Source organism: Vulpes vulpes, chromosome 12 (genome assembly GCF_048418805.1).
Source record: "Vulpes vulpes isolate BD-2025 chromosome 12, VulVul3, whole genome shotgun sequence".
In the NCBI taxonomy this organism is placed as follows: Eukaryota; Metazoa; Chordata; class Mammalia; order Carnivora; family Canidae; genus Vulpes; species Vulpes vulpes.
In genome coordinates, this window is record NC_132791.1 from 37,948,957 (window position 1) to 37,961,214 (window position 12,258).

The 12,258-nt window shown below is 37.6% G+C and overlaps 1 protein-coding gene across 15 annotated transcripts in view; it reads left to right on the top strand.

The window, feature by feature from the left end:
• The window catches only part of BNC2 (basonuclin zinc finger protein 2), a 433,488-nt gene that overhangs the window by 297,559 nt on the left and 123,671 nt on the right, over positions 1-12,258 (top strand). For all 15 annotated transcript variants that reach the window (XM_072728223.1, XM_072728214.1, XM_026001440.2 and 12 more), the window contains one exon: positions 11,818-12,053. In XM_072728223.1, coding sequence (XP_072584324.1) covers positions 11,818-12,053 — 236 coding nt within the window. The remainder of the gene's footprint in view (positions 1-11,817; positions 12,054-12,258) is intronic.

The following is a 12,258-nucleotide window of genomic DNA, read 5'->3' on the forward strand; positions in this document are numbered from 1 at the left end:
TTTTACTTATAAAATTGCTTCAAATTAGTATTTAAAAATATCCAGGGCAAGTCTGGAAATTAGTGAAATAAAAGATTTCCTTTTAGGCCATTTTCATACAAATTTTTAATTGTTTTCCTCTGCAAAGTAGGTGGCTTTGAAAAGTTACTCCACTTCTCTCACTTCTTGTTGAATGGCTGTAGGCTTCACACTGCCGTGCCTGAACTGTTATTAGATGGAGTCCACTGGACGGACATCAGGGCCTGCAATGTTCGAGCATATTCCTATGAAAACCACCTAAGTCACTTGAATCTGGCTTTTAAAGAAAGTTATGTTTAAAAAAGTTGTGGAAAACTAAGAACTATAAACTATCACTGAGAGCCAATTTTCTAGGATCAGTGAAAAGCACTTTTATACTCCTACATTAAGAAAAAAAACTATCTGAATATGTTCTTATTTCTGTGACCTTCACAGAAAATATTAGAAGTGAAGTCTGTAGAATTACAGGTTTACATTTATTTTAATTTATTTGAAGGTTTGGGGAGTAATTCCTGTTATTAAAAATTGAAATAAAAAATAGTTATTCACGTTTCATTTGATAGATCCAAGTTCTTTTATAACCACTCCTCATCCATCCCCAGCACTATTTTATACATTTGAAAACAGAATTTTATAAAGAACATTACTTTGTTCTTTTAGTTAGCAATACTGTTAGAAGCATATATTACTTCACATTATTTCACTATTGCATATTTTGCATTACATTTTATACTTATTTTACATTTACATTACATGTTTACAGTAATGAACCACAAAAATGCTGGGTGTTGTCCTTATGGTGATTTCTGTTTTTAACAGAAAGGAGTTTTCTTCATCCAGACTTATGTGTCATTTGGAGTCTTATCCTATCAAAGTGTTTATTAAAATTATCCAGATCTCAATTTCTCCTTTGTTTCATAGCTAGAAAATTACCAGTGTAAGCTTCTGTTTCTGGCATTTTAAAGAAATCCAGGTAAATTACATTCCCTCAGTTACCTAATTCACAGTTCAAGAAGCTCTTGTGTGAATTTTCTAACTAGTATCTGTGTTGTTCAGTTAAATCCTTTTCTTTTTCCAGATAAAATTCTACTTACTAAAAAGAGATTAATTTATATGTTGGCTTCTTTTTTTCTCTGGACCTCTTAATAAAAGAAAAATAACCTTTTCTTTGTAGATACTATTCTTACAATCTTATTGTGTGACTTCTCCGACCCCTTCCAAAGTCTGTACCAGTCATACCTTTTCTATAGCTATGAAACCATTGCTCTAGCACATGGATCACAAATCTAGTGATCTGTGCTATAATTTTCATCATGTCTGTGTTATGTTCTAGCCTATGCACCCTGTCATCAAGCTAGATTTCATATTATTGTTATTAGAAATCCATTGGATGCCCCCAAATAATGCTTGGAGTGGTAGGAAAGGGAATAGATCATGCAAAGTGTAGTCAATTCCTGATCAGCTAGCAGCGCCACCTCACTCCTTAAATTGCCACAGTTACCTACCCCACTGTTTTCTAGGGGAGTATAAAGAGGAATATAAAAATCCAAGGAGAGAGACATGGGTAAAATCGAGAGTTTGGTGGCACAGTAGAATCCTACATTTAGGCTTTCAGTGCAAATACACTAATGGCATTTTTCTATTCTGTGTTCACTTAACTCTGTTTATCCATTCAACAGTATGAGGACTGAACACCCTTGAGTTGATTATGTGTCAGATATGGTCGTTGCTTAACATCAAGCTCTTGTGATAAAATAGGTACATAAGTGACCCAATAAATGGGCAACATATGGTTGGGATGTACATGATTGGCACACATAAGTATTGAGACAGTTTGCTCTTAGATGAGGGGACCTCTCCAGATTTCATGGATAAAGAAAATAGAAGTTGAATTGAAGCTAGAAGAAAAATGTAGTTAAAAAGGTAAATAAGAGGAAAGGCACTTACAGAACAGCATTGAAAATTAGAAATTTTTTAAATGAAGCTCAGCAGATGGAACCCTGCTTATCTCTACAGCATCATCTCATACTATTTTGCTGCTCTCTCTTTTCGTCGTAGCAGAATTGGCTTTGCCTGGAAAAGCCAATTAATTTGTTACCCATTTAAATTATGTCCTCATATTCCATACCCAGCTTGTAATTCTGTGCATTAATGTGTATTTTTTTTAAGTCTGTTTTCCTTGCTAGTCTATTAACTTCATGAGGGCTTGAATCGTGTCTGTTTGGTTCTTCACTAAATCTCCAAAACGTAACATAGGGTCTAGGAATATTCTTTTAGTGACCAAATACGAAAGTGCTAGGAATGCTTGAAAAGGTAATGTGTAACTCATTTTGGTCACAAAGGTCTATGTCAGTTATTAGGATAGATAGTGAATTGATTTGGCCAAGTCTTCTGACCCAGGTTAAGGACTTTGTGTAAGGGGGAAGGGAGGGTTTTGCTGGGATCACCATTACAAAATTTGAATCAGAGAAAAGACCTATTCTAAGCAGTATTTTGAGAAGACTGAATTGTGGATTGTATTTAGGTTGTATTAGGCCAGAGAGAACAGAGATAGACCAGACCACCAGGAGTCACTTGCAGTAACGGAGTTGTGAGAGTCTTAAAAGCCTATACTAAAGTGGTAGAAGTTAGGCCAGAGAGGAGAGATTGATCCAGGAGAAACTGCAGTGGAAAAATGTATGGGTCCTAAGTAAGTAGCCTGAGATCATTTTGAATGTTTTGCTATATATAATGTTCAATGGGAAGAACAGCACCAACAAGATAGGAATTTGTATACACAGTGTACACCTCAACTATGTAAAATTACAGACTGAAAGAAGTAGATGCAAATATATCGACATGTGGACATTAGCAGATTTTGGGTGGTAGGATTAAAGATGATTGTTTTGTTGTTTTCTTGAATTTACGGCTTTTTTTTCAGTGAGCACCTATGACATAGCCAATCAGAAGATAACAACAGTAACAAAAAGTTTTGTTTCAGCTTTGTTTCCTCAGTTCTGCCTTTCTCAGCACTAAGGATCAAGTATGCATTTGGAGTGAGGGCATGGCCCTTGGGTAGGTTAGGAGTCACTCCATAGTGTAAGAGTAGTTGAATTCCTTGAGGCAGCTCATCACAGGCAGGCAGCTGGAGAGGCAGCAGCTCTGAAATCCTGATGGTTCCCATGCATCTCCATTGATTTCCCTGCCAAATCCCCCAAACCAGAAAATCTTAGTCCTCCTGTAACCCTGCCTCATCTTTACTCTAAACATCTATTTTCCTCCTCACACTTTTTAGCTTGGTCTTGATTCTTTGTTTTTCTTTCCTTGCTCCTTGAATTAAGCAAGTGGTCTTCAAGCTATTGGCTTGCCTGCCACTAAAAAGAATTTTGAAAATGAAGAGCCATGCTAACATTTTCATATACTAAGTAATTTGCCAAGGTCATGCAGCAAGTAAGTGACAGAGCTGAGATTTGAACCCTGGGAGTCTAGCCCTGCAAACTCTGTTTTTTATCTGGAGGACAACAATCTTTTTTAAAAAAAAAAAACATTGAGAACTTTAAATCATTATTTTAAGTCTTATTTTATCTCCTTAGCTTGTTTCCAGTTCACAGCCCCCAAATAACATTACTATAAATGTAGTCATGTTGGCTAAAGTCTTGTATCCGTTCAACTTACAGATGTCTGCCATGAAAATAAAATAATATAAATAGAAATTTTCTTGTTTAACTTGATGAAGATAAGATCCAAAGCAATATAAATATTATACATTTTTATAATTCATTAAACACAAGGTGGATTTTTGTTGGAAACACACCTGTCAATAAAATGGACAGGGTTATAATATTTTTCTTCCCAGATTAGTTCATATATCAGTAAATGAATAGTATTTATTGTAAGAAATAGAAAAGTTAGACCCTATCATTTATCATTTTTGCAGCTATAACTGCTGAGATACCTGGTCACATGAATAGATGGGACAAGGAACTTAATCTAATCATCATTGGGCTCTCAGAAATAATTTCAGATTGTTTGCCAAAAACTACACAATGATCAGGTAGTTAGTTTCGTTAAAAGGAAAAAAATGAAAATCACTCACCTTATTATCCAGATATTGTTATAGTCATTCATCTTCTTAATTTTAGGGAAAAGGCATTAACAAGGTGTATTAAATGCCCACTTATAAATTTAGCTGTTAGTCTTTCATTTAAAGGTATATTGTTTATTCTAGGACACACAGAAAAGATTGAGATAACAAAAACACTGTATTCAAATGGTTTCTTCAGTATGCTCTTTTATTATTATGAAAAGATACTTTTATCATTGCAAATTCAGCTTTCCTGATTGATGAAAATTTCCCACCAGTGGTCATGGTCAAATCATGCTGCCAAATCTAATTTACATTGGAAAAAATTGAGCTCACATTTCAACTCAAATAAATGTATTAATTTGCATTATGAGAAAAATTATTTAAAAATCAATGTATTGTCGGCTCCATTTCATAGGGTAGATTACTAAAACAGTCTAGAATAAAATGTGGAGCTAATAAAATTACTCATTTTACAATAGAAATGCTATTTCTTATTATTTAATTAGTAATGATGTAGTATAATGTAAACCTAACTTTTTTTATGAAGAGTATGTTAAAGTCATGGAAAAAAAAGTCATGGTCTTACTTTGATTAATGTGGCTCCATGTGTGTATCACAATACGGTGTTGGACTTTAGGAACAAATTAGGTAAGAGTCCTATCTTTTTTAAAAAAAAAAGATTTTATTTATTTACTCACGAGAGACACACACAGAGAGAGAGGCAGAAACACAGGCAGAGGAAGAAGCAGGCTCCATGCAGGGAGCCTGATGTGGGACTTGATTCTGGGTCTCCAGGATCACACCCTGGGCCGAAGGCAGGTGCTAAACCTCTGAGCCACCCAGGGATCCTGGTAAAGTCCTATCTTATAAAAACATTTATTCATATTGTTAGATCTAGTCAAACTGATTTCATATATTTAATGAAAGCAGTTATATACTGTTAAAAATTAAGTGCTTTGGCATTTAAATTATAATTTATGCTGATTCACTTTTATTAACAGGATGTGGAAAATATTCAAAATTTTATAAGAAATAAGATGAGGGGCAGGTACCTGGGTGGCTCAGTCGGTTAAGCATCTGACTTTTGATTTTGGCTCAGGTCATTATCTCAGATTCCTGAGATCAAGCATTGTGTCAGGCTCCACACTTAGTGGAAGCTCCACTAAGTGTGGAGCCTGTTTAAGATTTTCTCTCCCTTCCCCTCTGCCCTACCCACACCCTTTCAAAAAAAAAAAAAAAAGAAATGAGATGAAAATGATTAATCATAACTGACATAAATATTTGTTATTATTTAAATAGGCTATAATTACCTTATTAAATGATCAACATAGTTTCTGAAAGAAATCATGTAAAATTTTTATTCATGTTTTATCTAGTGTGTCTTGCAAAGTTTGTAGATAGGAAAATATTCAAACTGAATCTAGAAGAGTAGATGTGTCTTAGTCTGAGGGACGTTTCTTTCCAGGTAATGATCCCAACTCCTGGGGATGAGTGTCAGGAAAAGAATGGCTTTCCTTTGAATATGTTAGGAGGCAAAAGCCATTTTCACAATCGGACACCTGTGCTTTGTTCTCATAGGATACTTTCTAAAGAGTGATTCATTGTTAAAATAGGTAGGAATGCTAGAGGTGAATGCATTCCTCTTCTTCCATTTTACATTCTATCTAAATTCTGAATATTCCAACATAGGCCCAAATATTAGGCTCTAGTTACCCTTTACCCAAATAGGTATAGTCAGGAAAAAAAAAAAAAAAGTCCCTTCTGAGGTTCTTGGTGCTTTTATTATTAAGAGGCTTCCACAAAACCTCATTTATTTTGGCGTCCAGGAGAGTCTTCCACCCTTGGCCAGTGTACTGTGTAAGTCACCATTATACTGTAATAAAGGAGGGATATGATTTTTAAAGGAGAAATGGAAATGGCTAATCTGCATGTGCATGCAGGCCTTTTCTCACTCAGGTAGATCAATTTTAGCAAAAAGTAAGTTGAGGATTATAGGATCTGGAAATGGAATCCCAATGTCTGCACACCTTTTGGAAGGCCTTTGCGTCCTTCATATTTAGGCACATCATCGTGGAAGTCCACGGAGTGAAGGCATGTCCCAGTGGAGTATTACAGACATGTTCTACTCTGTACACTCGACTCTAAGCCAAACCTTCACCCAGATGTCAGTGATTTTTAGTGTGGCATGTGTAGTGGTATACATCAAAGTCATCCATGCTCAGTTTTCAAAACTAACCATGATCATCTCTCTCTCGACTGTTCATTAGGGGGTTGTGGCTCTGTGGCTGAGGTTTATGCAGTGGCTTTTACTGCTGAATGCTTGCCATGTCCCTCAAGCTGACAACCATTGTTTTAATTCAACTTGTAGACCCTTGTCAAAATTTTATATCTAACATTATACATCGTTTTTATCTTATAAAATGTTTAATGTTTTCTATATCCTATTAACAGGAAATAGAAGTCTTCCACAGCTTTTGGCCTTCAGTATTAAGGCTTCTTACGCCTTGCCCATCTGACTCTTTTGTATATATCCCTAACTATTTGGCCTCAAGTGTTAAAGATTCTGTGGATAGTCTATTCTCTTACACGTATCCCATTAGTTCAGTGGTTCTCAAAGTGTGGTCCCTGGCCAGCAGCATCAACATCTTGTGGAGACTTAACTCAAAATGCAAATCCTTTGTCCCCACCACAGACCCAGTCAGAAACTTTGGGGATGATGGTCTAGTGTTAGTTGGTCTAGTGTAACCCTTCGGGTGATTCCAATGCACATAATGTTTGAGAATGCCTGCCTTAGTTTCATCTACCTACATCGCTCTCCTTTCTCACTTGCTGAATTCTCAGTTATCTTACAAGACTGTGCCTTTCTGGCAGAGTTGCCCTCTCTTCTGTGTCCCATAGTACTTTATCAAATCTCTTTTATAGTATTTATATTGATGGCATCTGTCTCCTTTGAGGGTGGATGCCACAACGTAAATTACTTTTGCATCTGCATGCAGCCCCTACCTTGGTGATAAGTTATTAAGTGGTGGTGAATAAATGAATGTATGCATGAATGAAGGAGAAGAGCATTGTAGGAGGAGTGGCGATCAATAAGGTCAGCTGCTGTGAAGAGATCATGGAGAATAATGAAGGATAAAAGCTATTGGATTTCATAGTAAGGCAGGTGTTGGTGACCTTTGAAATGCTTGCTTCAGCAGAGTGATGGGCAAGAAGCCCAGTTTGCTGGGAGTTAGGGACTTCCAACATGATGAAGACTTGCAAGTTTCCAGACATACTGACTGTTTATCTGAACATGTAGTGGAAACAGAATTTTCTTGGGAGAAATAACCAAGTGACCTTAGACCAGTTACTTAACTTCATTGAGCCTGTGATCTCTGAATAGGCAATAATAGTAATACTGTGTGGTTTTTAAAAAAATTTTAAAGGATTAAAGGAAATCATTATAACCCCCTAGAATGATGCCTTTTAGTTAGTATTTACATGGTCATTTTCTTTGTCCATTCCCAAACACACAATTATTTTTATTTAATAATGCTGATGGTATCCATGACCCTTTGTAAATTTGTATAAGATATGAAATTGTTAAGGATACTCTATTTCTAGTCCTTGGAGAAATTGTGAATAGTATTTGGCCTGGAACTGAAATACCTTCAGTTGAACCACTGATAGCTACTTTGAAATTACATGGTATCCAGCTGGAAAAGTACCCCTAAAAGTGATTGCCTTAAGCCTCTTTTAGATACAAATTATGGAATTCTACTTCAAGCAGACATAAAAAGGGAGAGTAAGGAGATTTTTTTTTTTTTTTTTTTTTGGCTCATGTAACTGAAAATTCCAAGGATAATACCAGCCTCCACTTTGCCATATCCATATCTTCTGATCAAACAGTTATTATCAGTACTTCGTCTTTCTCAGGCCATCTAGCAGCCTGTCTTCCATGCGATTCTCATTCATATATATTAGCTGCAAATTTCCAAGAAAGAGAAGACTTCCCACTAGTTCTAACTAAAACCCTAGACTCAATCTCATGTTTAGACTTAGGTCACTTGCCCATTCTTGAACCATTTGCTGTACCAGGGGCTTGGGATATCCTGGTTTCGAGGCCTAGCTTAAGGGACATAACATTCTGGTCTATGAAATAATTGATAGTGTAGGGGAAGAATTATTTCCCCAAAGGGAAGTCCAGTTTCTGGTATCAGAATGAAGGGGGGTAGATGCAAAGCAGGCAAAACAGTTGTCATCATCTTATTTTATAGAAAAGCACTTTTTTTTACACTTTGCTTCCAGCAACTCTAGAGGTCCTAGCTTAAATAAGTTGAATGGAAGAAAAGAATGACGAAGTATTGGAAGTTCTCTAATCCTTATGTACTCCCAACTTCACCAAGAATAGCTTTACTTTTATTACACCCAATTTTTGTTAAGATTTCATTTGAAAATGGAATTTGGGGAAAACCATTGGTATAGGACAATGTAAGATGGTTAGACCCATAAAGTATAAAGGTAGGTGACCCTCTTTTCTCACTCCATTCTGCTGAACAAATTCTTGCCCTGCCTTTTATTCATCCCCATTGGTCCAACTCATGTTCCTAACCCCACTATGACTCAGACTTGAGTCCCTGAGGCAGACTCCGTTTACTGTTATTATGACACTTAAAAAGTTGTCACTTACTCTTTGCCCACCTGGAAGACATCCTCAAAAGTTGTCCACAACTTGGTGACTCAGTGTGAGCCAGCAGTTGTAAAGCAGGAAAATTTGATACATTCAAGAAATTTGACAGATCATAATCTCTGATGATACGTATATGCTGAAATTTGTAATTTACATCTGCAAGGTGGGCAGTTTTTCAGTCCTTTATGGTTCATCTCCTAGGTAATTGCTGCTTAAATGACAGTCTGAGGTTTGTTTCCCTTATCTGCTATTGACTTTCTTTAAATATCTGACCCACCCTTTCATCTTCTATATCAGAGTATAAATGTGGCCAAGTGCTGGTTTATGTAAATAAAGTTTTATTGAAACACAGACACGCCTATTGGTTTAAGTCTTATCTGCACTCCCTCTATAACAGCAGAGGTGAGCACTTGTGAAACAGAACATATGACCCACAAACCTAAAATATGTACTGTCTGGCATTTTATAGAAAAAGTTGTTGATTTCTACCATATATTTACATGGCTTATAACAGTATATCTCCTTTTTTGACATATGGCATATTTAGGAGGAAGAGTCAGGTAATGTCCTTATTATTCTCATTCTCTGATTGTTCTCTAAAGCATTTCTAGGGAAATGTTTTTGCTTTACCTTTCCACTTGGGCTCTTTCAGTTCTCTGAACAACTTCTCTTTTTTCTGGCCCCTTGACAGTTTAGTCTTCTTCATCTTTTTTAACCGCCAGCCCTTTTTGGAGAGTGAGAGGGAGAGGTGTGATAACCTTCCATCCAGCCCTTGAATACATAGGTACACATACCTTCATGTACTTAATGCATGGCTGTAGGTACCAAACAAAAGGACAGAAATCAAGATTCAGTGTGATCTTATTTCCCCTCTACTGAATCCTCTTCTTGGTTTCCTATTTGTTGTGGTCATAGCAGTGTATTTAGTGAAGAAGTGTTTGATGCAGGCCAGAAGAGTTGATGAAGGGAAACGGGGAGAGGAACAGATTCCCCTGACCTGGTCACAGGATTCTGTAAGCAGAGCAGCTTACTCATCAGGAGACTGAGTAGTAAAGCTCTACTTGAAGAAGAACAGGGATAATAATACCTCATTCCTGCATTTTCGCAATCTAAATGCCCTGTGGAGTGAGAGAAGACTTCAATCCCTAGGCTTGTGAATCCCTTATCTTTCCCAAACGTTAAATTAATTTTTAAAGCTATTTATTCAAAGTTGACTTAACCACTAGAATAGGAAAGATCAGACAAATCAGCTGCAAGAAATGAAGTATGAGGAAACCCGAACTCTTTGACAAAGTATTCCTGGGAGTAAATGTGTTGAATGAAGCCAGCGGGTAAATGATAAGGGCCTTTACACTGTGGATGTAAGAAAGCAATTTATCAAGAGTACATGAACTCTCTGGTGACCACAAGTCAGGAGGAAACGAGAGTGGAGGAGGAACCCTGAAAAAATACATTTGAAGTAGTAATAAAAAGTGTGTGTGTGCATGTACTTTTAAGTACCTGCATTAATATGCAGAAATACGGGCATATTAAAACAGGAGTTGCTCAGAGTGCACATGTACAGTAGCCTATACTGTGAAGGGATAAGGTGCTGGGAAGAGTGGTTGAGAAAGGCCAGACAGTGGTTTAGAACTACACAGAAAACTTAAGCACTCTCAGGTATAGTTACGATTTGAGCCTGGTTGTTGTCTGATATCCATTTGCCTGACTTATGAGATTAGATGACCATCTTTCAAGCTCGCATGTTTATCTTTTTTAATCTCTGGAAGGTCATCTGTGTATAATTCTGACAGTTGATCTAAGGCTTTTGTGCTCTCTTAACGAGTTCAAAGCACCTCTCACTCATTATCTCATTAATCTTTGCAGCATCTCTTTGAGCCTTGTAGATGAGACAATGTTATCTTAATTGTTCACTGTAGAGAAACTGAGGAAAAATGTAATTACATTATCTGCAGTAGGGTTCCCAGGAGCTCAGATAAGGATGGGGGCTAGAATGTATGACCTTATCTTAGCTTTTAGATCTAGATGTAACTTTTTTAGATATGAGGAGAAAAAGGCCTAAAATATTTACTCTGGGGATGGTCATCCTTAGTTTTTTTGTACTAAGATAACACCCCTGAAATACATAGAAATTCTTCAATTTTGATTTTTGTCATGTTTTTCCTATTTTCATTTGATACTAAACCCTTGTCAGAGCTGTTAATAAAAAGTGACCAAGTTACAATGTGAATTCCTTTTTCTTGAACATGCCAGTGAGCATTAAACTGTGTAACAGGTAAATAGCAAGAGGGAGAGTTGGAAGAGCAATTCTTGGGGTTATCCCTGCTCACTAATTTAACTTGAGTTACATTACTAGTCCTTATTCTCTCAAATTAGGTCTTTTATCCTGTAAAGAGCATGCTCTACTTTCTTTTTAAACCATTGAAGTATTTTAAGAGGTGAGTCTTATTCAGAAAACTGATCTTGGTTGAGCCTGCTCTTATGGCAGGAGTCGAGAATTCTCTGTCTCTGGTGGAGGGATGAGGAACACTGTGACAACTTGGATAAGCCATAGTTTTTTTGTTTTTTGTTTTTTGTTTTTTTAGGATTTTATTTATTTATTCATGAGAGACACAAAGAGATAGGCAGAGGTGGGGAGCCTGATGTAGGACTCCATCCCAGGACCCTGGAATCATGAGCTAAAGGCTCAATTACTAAGCCACCCAGGTGCCCCAAGCCACAGTTCAATTAGCAAATTAATTAGTCCGGTTTTTAGAGCCAGTCACAGTCCTTTAGAAACCTCAGTGGCTCTCTTTCTGAAAGTCAGATATGTTTTGTATTTGCTGTTGTCTGCGGCTGTTAAACTACACCAAATTAAAAAAAAAAAAAAAAAAGGTGAAACAGGGAGGAGGTGGGAAGAGAACTATTTAAATTGCAAAAGCTTGCTTAAACATCTGTGGTTATGATCCGTCTGTAGAAATGGAGCCCTGATAACTTCCAGTGACTTGTTTCTACTTTCTTTGTCTCCGTCCCTTCCCTCTCTCTATTCCTGCCCACCTCCGGAACTTTGGTGGGACCACCACAGCCTTGGATAAACTCAGCACCCAGCACCTATACCACCCCACCCAGGTGGAGATCGTGCAGTCCAATGTGGTGTTCGACATCAGCAGCCTGATGCTCTATGGGACACAAGCGGTGCCTGTGCGGCTAAAGATCCTGCTAGACCGTCTCTTCAGTGTCCTGAAGCAAGAGGAGGTGCTACACATCCTGCATGGTCTGGGCTGGACTCTGCGGGACTACGTCCGGGGGTACATCCTTCAGGTAGGGGGAGGATGTCGAAACTGGTATCTGGCCAGCTCTAGTTGGGGTTGAGGGAGAACCCTTGTAAACCTGGCCTCTTTCCTGCCCCTCACGGGCCTGGGCATGCCCACCCTCTTCCAATTAAAGCAGTCCTTTTGGCTTGCTTGTCAGGGAACTGGGAACAAGGAACTCTGTCCCAGCAGGCTGGCATTGGGGCTCAGTGGTG